The sequence below is a fragment of the Solea senegalensis genome, linkage group LG19 (genome assembly GCF_019176455.1).
Source record: "Solea senegalensis isolate Sse05_10M linkage group LG19, IFAPA_SoseM_1, whole genome shotgun sequence".
NCBI lineage: Eukaryota > Metazoa > Chordata > Actinopteri > Pleuronectiformes > Soleidae > Solea > Solea senegalensis.
Window position 1 is genome coordinate 16,347,374 of NC_058038.1, and position 14,580 is coordinate 16,361,953.

General features: G+C 40.4%; 2 protein-coding genes across 2 annotated transcripts; both read left to right on the forward strand.

The window, feature by feature from the left end:
* The first annotated feature begins 468 nt into the window (after positions 1-468).
* polr3h (polymerase (RNA) III (DNA directed) polypeptide H) lies at positions 469-5,720 on the forward strand. The gene is made up of 6 exons (XM_044050122.1): positions 469-831; positions 2,699-2,795; positions 3,099-3,185; positions 3,882-3,945; positions 4,057-4,291; positions 4,757-5,720. Exons 1-6 carry the CDS (start codon positions 721-723, stop codon positions 4,805-4,807), a joined length of 645 nt encoding a protein of 214 aa, XP_043906057.1. The 5' UTR covers positions 469-720; the 3' UTR covers positions 4,808-5,720.
* Positions 5,721-7,894: 2,174 nt separating this feature from the next.
* csdc2b (cold shock domain containing C2, RNA binding b) lies at positions 7,895-14,580 on the forward strand. Its single transcript, XM_044051866.1, has 4 exons — positions 7,895-8,070; positions 9,956-10,307; positions 11,416-11,538; positions 13,127-14,580. The coding sequence occupies exons 2-4, from the start codon at positions 10,126-10,128 to the stop codon at positions 13,287-13,289; spliced, it is 468 nt and encodes a 155-aa protein (XP_043907801.1). The 5' UTR covers positions 7,895-8,070; positions 9,956-10,125; the 3' UTR covers positions 13,290-14,580.

The window sequence follows — 14,580 nt, forward strand, 5'->3', positions numbered from 1 at the left end:
GATAACATTAACTTTCTCTGACATTCATTAAGTTCTGTTTATTCCTATTCATATTATTATTCAGTCAATTTCTGTCCACTACACTTTCTGAGCTTAAATCAAACATTGTTGTAAACATTTAAACACTTTGCTATACTACGGACATTGCTACTGTATATTCGTGTTTAATTCAAACACATTTGTATATTGATTACTGCACAGTTGTTTTTGATGTCTTATCATTCATTCATCCAGTCATCATCTACCTATCTATTATGTACCTACCCCATTCCTATTACACACAACTCAATTTATATAAAACTTTATCTACTTTACTTAATTCAAATATAAGTATAAATTAAATAATTTTATAGGAAATAAAGCATACAAACTACAAATAGTATAAATAAAGGAATGTGTGTGTTTAATGTAAACAAGAAAAAGAAAGTACAATGTGCTTTTAAGTTTTGCGACATGTCGTAAAATGCCACTGTCGCAAACACTCACATGGAGACAACATGGCTGCCTCGGACATCCCCGCAGACTAGTGTAGTAGTTTTTGTGGCGTAGTTAGCTGCGTGTGAACGGACGTGTTCAATGTTTCTCCGCTGTGGTGATTTACAGAGAGGAATAAACAGTAAATGAAGTTCTGAAAAAAATAAAAACAAAGACTCGTCCTGTTGTCAGAGTGCTACATCTGACCGGCGGCGCGTGTGTGTGAAGCTGCTGACGGCTGACATCATGTTTGTGTTGGTGGAGATGGTCGACACTGTCAGGATTTCTCCGTGGAATTTCCACAGAAAACTCAACGAGGCCATAGCCGAGGAGCTCAACAAGAAACTGGCCAATAAGGTGAGTGTGAGCCTCACTTAGGAAAACTTCACAAACAACTCCTATCACCAGGATAATAACAATCATTGAGTGTCTCTAGTACGTTATTTTAAAGTACCACAAGGGGGAGACTGCATCATTTCAGTCACCTCCTCCTAATTTAGTACATTCATTAATTATGATTCGGGATTTTCACTTTAAAGTGTTCGTTAAAAAGTAAGAATCCCCAGTAATATGTTATTGCAATGTGTTATTAAGGGCTTAATGTGTTATTAATGTTTTTGTAGCGGCTCAAATACTGTAGAAAATACAGGTGAAAATATGCACTCAAGTCTGTGCATACATGTGAAGGTAACAGTGATGCTTTTACTGGAATTTTCCCCTGATATTCCGTGTTGTTTACCTTATGAAAAAAGCTGCTAAAGTCACAGGAGAAAATCTGCCTAAAGAACAAGGCCAAGGTGAGATAAAGAAGAAGAAGAAAAAGAAAGGCAAATGTTTGTTCTCATTCTGCATTACAAGGGTGTGATTCTTAGACACAATAGAGTATGTGCCTGAATGCAGGTCCGTCTTCTATTGAAAATCTATGGCATATTATGAAGTGAAGTATGTACAATAGGGCTGAACGAGTTTGAATAAATATCCAATTGTGATTATTTTTCTGTGCAAAATATTTTCTTCAGTCTGGAGAATATGATGTATATGGATAATTTGACACAACTTTTGGCTTTAAGAAGCATTGTGCCTTCTATGATTATTGCAGTAGCCCATATTGTGATTTTGATTAATTGTTCAGTCCTAATGGCAGGACTGAGTCAATATTCCACCATCAAGACAGCAACAAGTACTAACTAGAAGTCCCAAATGATTAAAAAATATCTTGAAAAGTAAAGGTGATGTGACCGAGTGGTAAACTTTCCTCTAATTCCTCTGTCCTCCACTTTTTTATGACTGAGAGATTTGAGCAAAACACCTGTAACATTTCTATGCTTTGCCTTTCAAATGGGAGGTCACAATATTGTAAGCGGCATTGAGTGGACCTCGAGGTTAGAATAAGATAGAATAGAAGATGGGTTCTTAGGTAAAAGTTGTCTGTGTTGTTAGGTAGATAGATAGACTTTATTGTGGTTACTGGTTTAGTTTGTCATTGACACGGCTGCTACAATAAAATACAGTACATTCAACACTCTCAAAACACTTTCACATTCCCAAAATAAAAACAGTAAAATAGGAAACACAGTTCAAAGACAATGACAGATAAAAAACATGTGCAGTGTGTTGGCTGTTTGATTTTGATCAGGGTGGATATTGCAGAGGGAAGAAAGAACCTTTTGTTGATGTTTTTACGGGCAAGTGGGACTTTATAGCGTCTGCCTGATGGCAGTAACTGAAAGATGGATGTAAAGCATCATACAGAAATAAAAGGTCTATAATTAATAGATAATAATCCTTGAATCTGGTAAATGCCGGACACTTTAGTAGACACCAAGAAATGTTGGTTTATAGATGAATACTATATGAGTTAATTATAAATACGATACAAAATATTGATCGATTTTTCAAAATAATAATTGTACAATTATTTGTACAATTATTGTTCTGTTCTCTCTCTTCCACACTCTCAATATTTGAGTTGCTTGTAATTAATCAAATCACAGACACACTAAACATTAAATCTTGAATTTAACATTTAACAAAATCACACAAATGTGATCTGTGCTTTTGTGTAATTTGTTTGGAAGCACGGTAGTTTGCGTTGGGTAAAAATAATAGAAATGTTGTTTTATGAGCTTAAACTCAGTGAGTCTGTGTTGCAGTCATGGTGGAAACCTGTACGCCCAGCATGTTTTTTTGTGAGCTGCACTCTGACCTTCTCTCATCCCCTCAGGTGGTTTACAACATTGGCCTCTGCATCTGCTTGTACGACGTCACTAAACTGGATGATTCCTACATATTCCCTGGAGACGGAGCCTCACACACCAAAGGTATTAGGATGGCGTTGCCATTGCTGTGATCATTGTTTGTGCATTTCTCCCATACAATTGGATGGTGTGTGTATTTTTAATACTTTGATCGAAGCAATCATGTTCTGTGTCAGGGCAGAACTGTAACCTTTGTCAACATGGAAACGCATGCAGATCAAAGGGAGATGGAGAAAATGATTAACTTACTAATATCCCAACAAGAGCAGAACGGTACAATGCCAGAAAAAAACTGTTTTATAGTCCAGTAGTGATGTTGTTTGAGCTTTTTACCCGCTTGATTCACTCCCTTGGTCTTTCTGTCAGTTAATTTCAGGTATGTGGTTTTTCACCCTTTCCTCGACGAGATCCTGGTCGGCAAGATCAAGTATTGCAGTCAGGAGGGAGTTCACGGTAACTTCTGGTTTTGTTTGTCTTTCTCACTGTTTGACTTTAAGACACAAATCTTAAAAAGTATTTCATTTTCTGGGGATGGAGATTATGGCCTAAGAAAGTGAGAAACTGAGGCTTTCTCCATACTAAAAAGGCATAAATTTTGCTCTGCAAATGCCTACCATTAACAACAGTGTTTTAGAGGCCCAAAAACAATTACAAACAGGTTGCTGGCTTTAATATAAAAAAAACTCCAAGGTTGCACTTTAGTCTGGACGGGTAGAGAGGGAGACATTTGAAAACGATAATGCAGTTGTCTATATGCATTCACTTCCTGATTGTTTCTTATCAGCCAGGACTCGACTATTAGCTGTGAACCAAACTTTGCTTTTGGTCTAATAAAATACATCCCTGTTGCTGTTTCTCATCAGTAGTGCTTTCTGAAACCAAGCATACAACTGCAGAGGGAAGAATCGGCTTTCTGTTTACAATAACATGTTCATGCCTGGTGATTTCTTTTTATTTATTTGAGTTTATATGGATGCAGATTATTGTTGATATGAGCTGAAAGGGGTGCTAGTTTTTACGATTATATTCACACATTCATTCTAGATATTCAAAAGAAGTAAGACGTGGATTATACTCATTGATTACACTCTCTTGCTTCATCTGTCGTACCCTAAAAATTTGATTTGACGCTGTATCTCTCCGCTTTAGTGACAATGGGCTTCTTTGATGATATCCTCATTCCACCGGAGTCTCTGCAACAGCCTGCAAAGTTGTATCCTGCATTGTGATTAGTAACTTTAACATTACTGTGTCACATATGAAATAATTTTTTATGGCCATAGCTGAAGTGGCTGCAGTTTCCCTTCCTTAACTGTAGCGACAGTGACGAAGCAGAGCAAGTTTGGCTGTGGGAGTATGAGACGGATGAAGGGGCCCATGACCTCTACATGGACCAGGGAGAGGAGATCCGTTTCCGGGTGACAGACGAGGTCTTTGTGGATACTTCGCCAACGGGCCCGACTGCAGCAGCGACAGACACACCGGCTCAACCGGGTCAGTCGACAGAACAGCCAGCGGAGGAGAGCAGGGAGAAGAAGGAAGCGCCGTACACTCTGATTGTAAGAATGCGCCTCATGATAAGCACATTTGATAAATGGGTGAATGTTTGGTTGATGCAGACTCTCTTTAGGTTTAAGCTGTGTTGACATATGTTTGTTATTCATGCAACTCCATAACTCATTTAATTTTGACACTAAGTGCATCATAACCTGTCATCAAGTCTTTCTCACACCAAATGGAGCAGAGAGGCTTTTTGTTTACCACCTCTTAGTTATTTAATCAATGAGTTGATAAGCTGTTAAATTAATCCATCTAATCTATTTGTTTTGTTTATTATGAAAATAAAAACAACTTTGATTTCTGCTTCTCAAATATGAACATTGTAGAGATTTAGCACACCGTATTCTTCACTGTTATGACTAGTTTGTAGTGAGTCTTTGGCTTCACAAGCTAAACCAACAGTTTTGGTCTGTGTGAGGCAACATAGCTTCATTCTTATCTGACCGCTCATGCTGTTGTTTCAGGGGACCATCTGTGAGCCGGGGCTAGGGCTGCTGTCCTGGTGGAACAGTTAGCACTGCAGCAGATCTCCTTGTTAGGAGCAAGTGCACCCGAAGGATGAGGCACAGTCGTCAGGCTGGTTGATGGGACGGTGGGCTGGAGACACAGAACCTTGTTTTTTGAGAGACTCGAGACTGATCGTTTGGTAAACGATGTTCTCAAAACATCAACTTGTAAAACAAACTCCATGCTGTATGTGAAGAAAAGACTGAAGTACTTGAACTTGGTGGATTTCATGTGAGATTTTGACCCCAGCTATTTTTATTTAAATAAAATTGAATGCATTGTGACATGTTACTCAAAGACATGCACAACTTCAGATTATTATGGATCATTAGGTGCAATTTAAAGGTCCAGTGTGTAAAATTTAGTTGACAATTTGTTGATTTGGCACTTTTTGAGCAATCACCTGAGTGGGTGAATTATTATTCATTACGCCAGAATGAGCCTTTTATATTTATATCAGGAGCCAGGCCAGCTTTACCGAGGTCACCATGGGCCACCATGTCTTTGCAGTCAAAGACATGGTGGCCCACGATGGACAAACTAATTCCTTCTGAGTGAAGGCTACATAGGTTTTTCAACACACTTTAAATAGAATTGTGAGGTGTAGAATATTCATCTCCAATAGTTTACATACTGTACCTTTTAATGCTTTAATCCCTAATGACATGATAACTTACATAAAGACACTGAGTATGAAGGTGAGGAGACGTTGATATTTTGTTAGAAACTACCTGTTAGTCAGATCTCTAATGCGTCATCAAGACTATATAGAATATAACATGATAACAATGTATTTGTATTGTAAATCCTACGTCTGACCCAAATACACATGCACACAACCTCGGTTTGTTTGACAGCCTTGTCGTATTTTGCTTTTCTCTTAAATCACGCTGCAGTACATAAAATACCACATAATAAGCATGAGTGTCTGTGACCTGAGCATTTTTCAATTGTGTGTGTGTGATATATAAAAATATATGAAAAAAGGATTAGGGCTATTAATCCTGAAGTTTTGGCGGCAGTGAAGAGCAGAGTCCTGCTCGGTTAGTTTCAGCTCACACATGCTCTTGTGTTTGTTGTACAACCACAAATGTACTGAGCCACTTCATGTGACAGCTATGTGTGGCCTCTTCATGTTTGTCTCAGAAACTGGGTCAGACTCTATGGAGTTTTTATCAGAAAAATAGATGGACCCCCCTCCCCTCACATGCATGAACAATGCCTACAGACTGGAACTCATTGGCTGTATCCATGTGTGAATAATATGCCTCCACTCATTGCATTGAAACACTTATTTGTTCGTTTTCTTTCACTCCCTTTTATGTTTGTTGGCTTAAGTTAAACACACATGTCATTGCTGCCATTTCCAAGTTACTACTGCCACATCCTCCTCTTCAGAATATACAAACCTCACTTAGTTTCACTTCCCCTCACATGCCCTCCCCTCTACTCTTGTCCATTGCTCTCTGTGCCATCTTTAATTATTGACACTATTGTTTTTCAGGAGAAGTGTCGTCCTAAATCACACAGTGGGGTAGTGGCTAGTGCTGTTGCCTCGAGAAGGTCAATGGTTTGCATGTTCTCCCTGTGTGCGTTTGTGGGTTTTCTCCCACAAGTCCAAAAGCATGCTGAGGTTAATTGGACACTGCAGGTAAATTGAGTGCAGGTATGAATGTGAGAGTGAATGGTTGTTAGTTTCTGTATGTTGGCCCTATGATGGACTGGTGACCTGTCCTGACCTTATGTCAGCTGGGATTGGCTCATGCAATCGTCATGTGGGAGGATAACGTGGAAAAAAAAAAAGAATGAGTAAGTGTTCTCATATACAATCCACAGCTGCCGTGTGTAACTGTTAAAATATTAACAAATGTCTTCCATTCATAGCATTGTCAAATAAGTTCACACAGTGGTGACTCTGTGTTTTTCACTCCGTAGGTTTACATGCAGTTTAATCGAAATATAGCCATAGTCTAAAACAGGCAATCGGACAACTTGCCAAGTCTGAGTATACAGTACATGCGGAGGAGAAAATCGATGTATGTCTGTCTCCACCTCCGTAGGTGGCGCTGTATCTCTCTATAAGCTAGTGTGTATTGAATCAATTTCCTGTTTGTTTCATACCTGCTGTGATACAAATCAGATGGAGCACGGCTCTTGTTGTTGCTGTGTTGTCTGAAGAAAGACGCTGCCTCCGTATGATCTCCGAGGAAATTTTGATGCGTGCACAGAACCCGACTAAGACTATACATGCCAGAGTAATCGGACTAGGAATCAGATTATCCAGGTTTGTTAATCCGACTAAAACTAGCTCGTTTTTGTGTCAGACCAACGTGCATATCGCTGCGTGGCTGCGTGAAATTGTTTTATATGCGACATTCACAAACTAGTGACTTGTAAAGCAGTTGTTTTCAGTGTAACTGAATCATTAGAATTCGGCAGAGGTTGTGATGCGGCTCTCCGCTTGCGATTGCAGGCTTTCAGCAGTTCTGTTGCTAAATATACCGGACTCCTCTGTTAAATGATGAGATTTTGGACATTTCCTTTAACCCATGTTTTCAGGATTGTAAAATCTTTTTAATAGAACAACAGTTCGGCATTGTTTGGTTCGATTCTTGTGCCTCTTCCTGTGACGGCACTCTGACCAATCAGTGGCCGGCAGTCTGACGACGTCATGCATAGTATCGGCTCAGCTCACTTGGAACCTCGCCAGAGCAGGTACTAGAAAAAAGTGCCGTGCTGAGGCGGGCAGGGTCTCGCTAGTGGAAACACTCCACTAGATGCATCCTTTTAGAACGCTCTGCAGGTTCACCTGAGGTGTGGGGTAGTGCAGTGTTTTGGTAATGGAAGTTACACACTAGAGCTTTAATTCCCCATTGACAACAGTGGGGGAAAACTAAAGAACAGAACAAACAGGAACACTGCAACATGCACACCAGATACACAGTGAAACCATTTCAGATTTGTGTTGGCTTTCATTGTAAAGAGAATGCAACATTTCTGCACATGGCTGAGGTTAAGAATATCTCAGTAAACAGAGCACACTGTTCTCACAGCTGGTACATGGTGTAGATCACACCCTCTCTCTCTCACACACTCACACACACGGTCGCAGCACGTTCCTCCACAGCTGCGCAGACTCCTCAGCTCCTCACACACCAGGGTTTTCCTCCGCTCTGCGTGGATTCAGTCGACTTATTTATTTAATTACTCGTTATATAATACACACCGACTAAGGACACTCAGTCACACACACGGATCATCCAGCAGCGCAGTAAGTAGCATTTTTGTAAATGCACAATGTGTTTGTTCGCGTGTGTGTGTGTGTGTGTGTCAGTGTATTCGGATCAGTGTGTTTTTATTGACATGCTCGACAGGTGAAGCGCGAGGAGTAAAGGCAGAGGAGATTTTATTGACTGGGTTTTTATTGACTGTATGTGTGAGGGACAGGGAGCATGTCCACCACGCCTGAGCTCAGCTGCTCCTCCGTGCGTTTGTCCATTAACTTTGTATCGAAGTCCAACAGAACCGACTGCACACTTGACACGTTTCTGTGAGAAACTGCAGAGGTTAGTGTTGTCTCTGTCGAACAAGGAAGAAAGTGCACTGAACTCACGGGACAAACATCTCTCTCACACACACACACACACACACAATTGCATTAACAGTCGTGGGTTTTCATCATGGTACAGGGAGCAGCTTTGACCGTGACCTCTGCCTCTGGAGCCATGACCTTCTTAATTCTCAAATCTTTATTATTACACGCACACACACTAGTGGCTGAGCCCATGTTGTTTGGGTCCACGCGCACTGCACTGTTGTGTCTGTTTTTCAAACGTACTTCATCATGTGCACTGATGACTTGTTGTTTTTATGTGCTACAGCCCGTGCAATGCTGTGCTGTTGTTGTTGTATATTTGATTGCTGTATGTAGTGTTGGGTAAAACATGGGATACGTTTGGGAATGGGGCGCTGACGTCACGAACGCACCACTGGAGGGGGCGTTCTGCTGCTGCTCTGACGTCACGCTGCGTGCGGCGCTCCGTCGCACATCACAGGCAGAGGAGTGGACACAACACACACTCTATAGGAATTCAGCCTATAAAAGAGATCATGTGCATCCAACTGCAAGGCAAGGTTACCTAGAAGAAAAAGGCAAAGATTCCCCTTTTAAAAAAATGTGACCCAATCTCCCCCAAGGTCCAGTATGAAACATTTATTTATTTATTTATTTATTTATTTATTTATTTATTTATTTATTTATTTATCTATTTATCTATTTATTTATTTTTTAATTTATTTATTCATTCATTTGTTTATTGACAGAAATTTAATATACCTCCTACCTGTAAGTTTATAGTAATGTACAATCACTCCATATGACTCAGCTCAGCGACTTGTTTTTTGTGTTTTTTTTTTACTTTTACGTTAGTGATAGTACCTGGTACCTGGTACTTTTTAGTACCTGCTCTGGTGATGTTCCAAGTAGTGCTGAAACAATTACTTTCTCTTCTTCTTTGCTCCATAAAACAAAGAAATCATTAAACGTGAATCATTTTCAGAACAAGACATTTGAACATAATTTCCAGGTTTGACAAACGTTTTTTTTTAATGTTTTCTGACATTTTATGGAGCAAACGATTACTCGATTAATTGTGAAAATAACTGATAACTAAAAATAAAATGTGCGTGTTTTTTTTTTTTTCGCCCGGTCCTTATGTTACCTCCCACAGTCCAATTAAACATGCACAGGTTAATTAAACACTCTCAACTGCTCAATGTAAGAGTGAATTGTTTCTTTATGTTGGCCCTAAGGTGGAATAGTCCAAGGTTTGACCCTGCCTTTCACCCTGTGTCCAGCAACCCACGACCCTCATGTGGAGGAAAAAGGGGTAGACGATGGATGAATGAATAAATGAACATCATGAATGAACATGTGTATGTTCATTTCAGAGAAGAAAGATCCAAGAAAATAGCCAAAATAAAATGAAAATGTATGAATGAAATATTTATGATTTTGCTTCATAAATCCGCAGAATTGTTTGTAGTTGCTGATTTGAGGGCACACGGTTGGATGTTCTCTCATCTGTTCAATCCTTCATCAAGTCTAAAGCCTTTGCTCTTCCTCCTTTCTCTCCCTGTGATGTCTCTCCTCACAGAAAGCCCCTTCTGACTTGAAGTGACAGCGCTGAGCTGCGTCGTCTTTCCACAGACTGAATCACTGATACACCAGTGGACAGACCAAGTAGTAGCATCAGCCTCTTGTGCTGCATCTTCATCATCCTCCTTCCTCCTCCTCCTTCTCCTCCTCCTCTGTGACTCATCTGACATGACGGACCCTGGTCTCACGTCTCCTTCTGGCACTCCACTGCGCTCCCCGAGCACCTCCCTCACCCTCTCCTTCCCCTTTCTGAGGGAGAGGAGTCGGGTGTGGGAGGAAGGGAAGGAGCAACCATTACCTCGGGATCTGCCCAGTCCACTGCCAACCAAACGCACCCGTACCTATTCAGCGTGAGTATGATTTTTTAAAATGTACCATCGAGTTTACCTTTGATAGTGAAATGATTCATTATTTTAACATCAAGGCAAACAAATCTCACTCTGTTTTCATGTATACAACAATAAACTTCTTTGGTAAAATGATGCCGTCATCATCCCACCTCTCTTGCATTCGCTGTCGCTATCTTTGTCGTCATTGTCTTCCTCTTCCTGTGTTAGGAACACGGTGTTTGGTCTATTTATGATGACTCTTTTGTTCTTAATTGCCCTGCCATGGTTCATTCTGTCTCTGATTATGTGATTGTATACATGCAATGTAAAGCTTTATGTACACACATGCTTTCTGTGGCAGTGTTACAGTGCATAGGTACTATAGTGTTTAGAGTCATTTGGATGGGGTTTGTGTGGATAGTGTGGAAGATCACAGAGGGAAAGTTCTGTTTCTGTGTTGTCAGCTGCACACAACGCTCTGTGTGTGTGTCAGTATAGTGGTGTTAAGATTTCATGTTGCTGAGCAACATCCCCTCACTACTTACAGGAAGTTCTTAATTTTATGTCATGTCAAGACAGGACAACAACAAGATAGACCTGGCAAAGTGAGACAGATACAAACAGGTTATAATATGACTGAAAACACGAAGGAGTGAGCACCAAAAAGTTTGACTGCTCATAAATCCTGTGGTTTGGTGGGATAAACTCTCCTTGTCTTCTCCTCGGCCTCTACGCTGTCAGTGTGTACGCATAAACACTTTCAGATTCAAATAATGTTACATTGTTTCTGCAGAATAATGACGTCACAAAAACAACAAAAAATCTCCATATGTTACACACTGCAGCTTTACATTACTTTGAATTGACTTCGTTTTTAAATTAGTGTCCACATTTCTGCTGTGGTGATGTGAACTGTGAGGCAGCAGCGTGTAGGAGTTGATTTGATCAGCACTTCATCCTTCTCACTTCCTTCATCAACCTCCTTCACACATTCTTAACATTTGTCAAAAGGGCCTGGGCCACGGGTTCGGACCGCAAACTGTTCCTTCTTCTTGTTTTTGCTCTCTGCTTGAGTCATTTTTGTGGTTAATGTGAGAACTGTGCCGTCTCCCTCCTCCTCTGCCTCCAGGACAGTCCGTGCTCACTCAGGTCCGGTGTTTAAGGGCGTGTGCAAGAATTTCTCGAGGTCACAAGGTCACGGCTTCATACGACCCATCCATGGTGGAGAAGAGATCTTTGTTCACGTGTCAGAGTGAGTGGCAAAAGACAAAATCATGCAGATCTCACAGAATGTGTACGAGTTCAAAACAGCAACACAAGCTTATAAGCACACTCACCTGGTTATAAGTGGGGGAAAAAAGGAGAGCTATTTATTTCCACTCTCCTAGGACACTGTGGCACCTGCAGTACAGCGGCTCCTCTGTGCTGGGTTTAGTCTACTTTTCATTTAGGTCAAGCTATACTTCAGATTTTTTAGCCTCAGAAGAAAAATATTATTATCTGCATCATGGCTATGACAGCCCAGCAACTATCTAATTAAAGTATTCTGCATAATTAACTGCAACTTTAAAAGTATAACGTTTGATTTCTGAGTTCTATAAATAATAGAAGTCATCCTCCAGAGTGTGAGTGAATGATAAAACTGGAGCCCTCAGACGATTAGTTTCCTATCCCTTTCTGTGTGGAGTTTGCATGTTCTCCTCGTGTCTGCATGGGTTTCCTCCATTTGTTCTCGTAATTTTGTTGTGAAAAATAAAGACCCTACTCTTTTCCCTCCTTATTTGCTGTAATTACTTCAGTAGTAAAGTTAGTCAAATGTGGAAAGTCAGTTATTCTTGGTGTGTCAAATATTACCACGCTGTAAGTGAATCAGCTGTAGCTAATTAGTTTAATTGTGGACAGAGCTGAGCTCGCTGTGTCCTCCTACTTATTTATTTTTTAGCCTTTATTTAACCAGGCTAGTCCCACTGAGATCAATTATTTCTTTTATAAGATAGAGCTGGCTAAGATGCAGTTGCAGTACAGTTGCAACATACACTTATATCAAACACTTGCACACAGTTAACCTCGACAGCCAAACATTCACTTCTCTAGTCTTTAAGCTAAGCTAAGCATAAGCACAGGCATGGCATTTTTGTCTTGTGAAATTATTAATTAGTGCAGAAACTTTTCACTTTTTTGACAACTGACACAGTTGACAGTATAATATTGTCTGCCATACAAGTGTCTTCAAACCATCTAATCTTTCTCAGTGTTGCCTGGTGTCTGACTGAAAACAAGTCAAGTCAAGTCAACTTTGTTTCTAGTGCACATTTTTAAAAAAAACAACCAAGGTTTGACCCAAGTAAAAACACATAAAATCAATAAAATAGAAGTAAAACAGTGACATAATAGAGTAGTAAAATGGTAAAAACTACATAGAAGTAGAATTAGTAGAAGTGTCCGGGTTGACTGTTTTTATCCTGAAGTGAAGGCCAAGGAGAAGAGGTGTGTCTTTAAAGGTGTTCAATGTTCAATGGTAGGGGGGCAGATTTCATTTCCATGGGTAATTAGTTCTAAAGTTTAGGGGCAGCTACAGAAAAGTCTAAAAGCAGCCTGTGGTGAAATCTACTGCTCAAAAACCTGGTCATTCAATAGTTTGATGAGATCAATTCTTCGCCCCCCTGCTGCCACTCTGTGCACACACAAATGCTCCCTCAGTCAGGTCTGATAGTATTGCATGACAGCCCATTTGTAGATGAAGGACTCGGAGTACAAATAATGTTAAATTGTGCGACAACGTAGTGGAAAAACCTCAAACCTAATCAACCTCCTTTATTTTTCTTCCCCCTCCGTTTCAGCATCGATGGGGAGTATGTCCCAGTAGAGGGCGACGAGGTCACGTACAAAGTGTGCCGGGTCCCACCCAAGAACCTGAAGGTGCAGGCGGTGGAGGTGAAGATCACGCATCTCAACCCAGGCACAAAACACGAGACCTGGTCTGGGCAGATCATCAGCTCATAGAACCCGAGCTCCGGGCTCTGATGGGCGGAGCTGGGCAGGGTTGGTGGTAAAGGTGCTCTGGGACGAGGATCTCGCATTCTGTGCTAAAAAAAAACATTTTTTAAAACATGTTTTACCCACACAGCATAGTGTTAGTAGCTGTTGTCCTCTCACACAGCTGATAAACTGTTTACTACACTAGTGATTTTGCTGTATCTGTTTATGCATTCTTCACATTTATTTGTGTTTTCAGTTTGCGGGTGGGAGTTTTAAACTGTGTAAAACTGTACAGATCTACTGAGTGTGTGAGTGTGCAAAGACAAAAAGCTGAATTCAGTTTTACTTCCCTTCTTTGCAACTGTTATGCACTTGTTTACTTCTCCACTGGTGAAGGGCAAGCATGGGTCACATGACTTGTTCTCGCAAGCCTCACTGTTGCTACACGAAGAGCAGACTTTGGAAAGACTGGCTTTACTATTGCGCTGAAAAACAGAAATAATGGATGTAAAAGGAAGTAGTTCAGGGATTAGTTTGAAAGAGAGTTGTAATAAGCAGGGTGATAATCCTCAGAGCAGCAAATCACTGCTGGTATAAATTTAGATTCTCGAATAAAGCCAACACAATGTTTTAAATATCATTAGTTCAGGAGAGGATTCGTGACCTCATTTTGTGTTTCAGGGTCACCACGTTAGAAACATGACGGAAGGATTGAGAGGTTAGAAAAGAGAACCATGACTTAAATCAAATATCAATCACATACATGGAAATATAAACGGTATATTTCTATAAACGGAAAGTAATTTCCCTTGACAAATGCATACCCTCGGTTGTTTTTGTCATTTTCATTATTTATTTGACGATTTCTTCTCTGATTACGAGGAAACACAGTCAAAAAACGTGCACTGAGGAAATTTGGACTTCCACTACGAGAACTGCCACAAGTGTTCCAGACATTTGTTCTGGAGCCATGAGTCGTTATTTCTAAATCTCTTTCTACAAGTAGATGAAAAAGAGTGTAGTCATCGTCATGGTGACCTACATGACTTCATAGCTGGTGCCAGTAGTCATAGAAATGTTGTTTGTAGGTCTACTTTAGTATATGTCCTTTTCTGTGATATCTGTCCCATAGCGTCTCGTATGCATCTTGTCTTATCTGTCAAGCGTCACTGACCGAGTTAGGAACATTGTGAACCCTTTGTTTGTTTCTCTCACATTGACGAGCTCTTTCTTTAGTGGGTGAGCCACTGTGGTGGTGATCCCCATGACTACTTCTTTTGAGCCCTGAAAGAACATTAAAGCATTTTAAGATTCA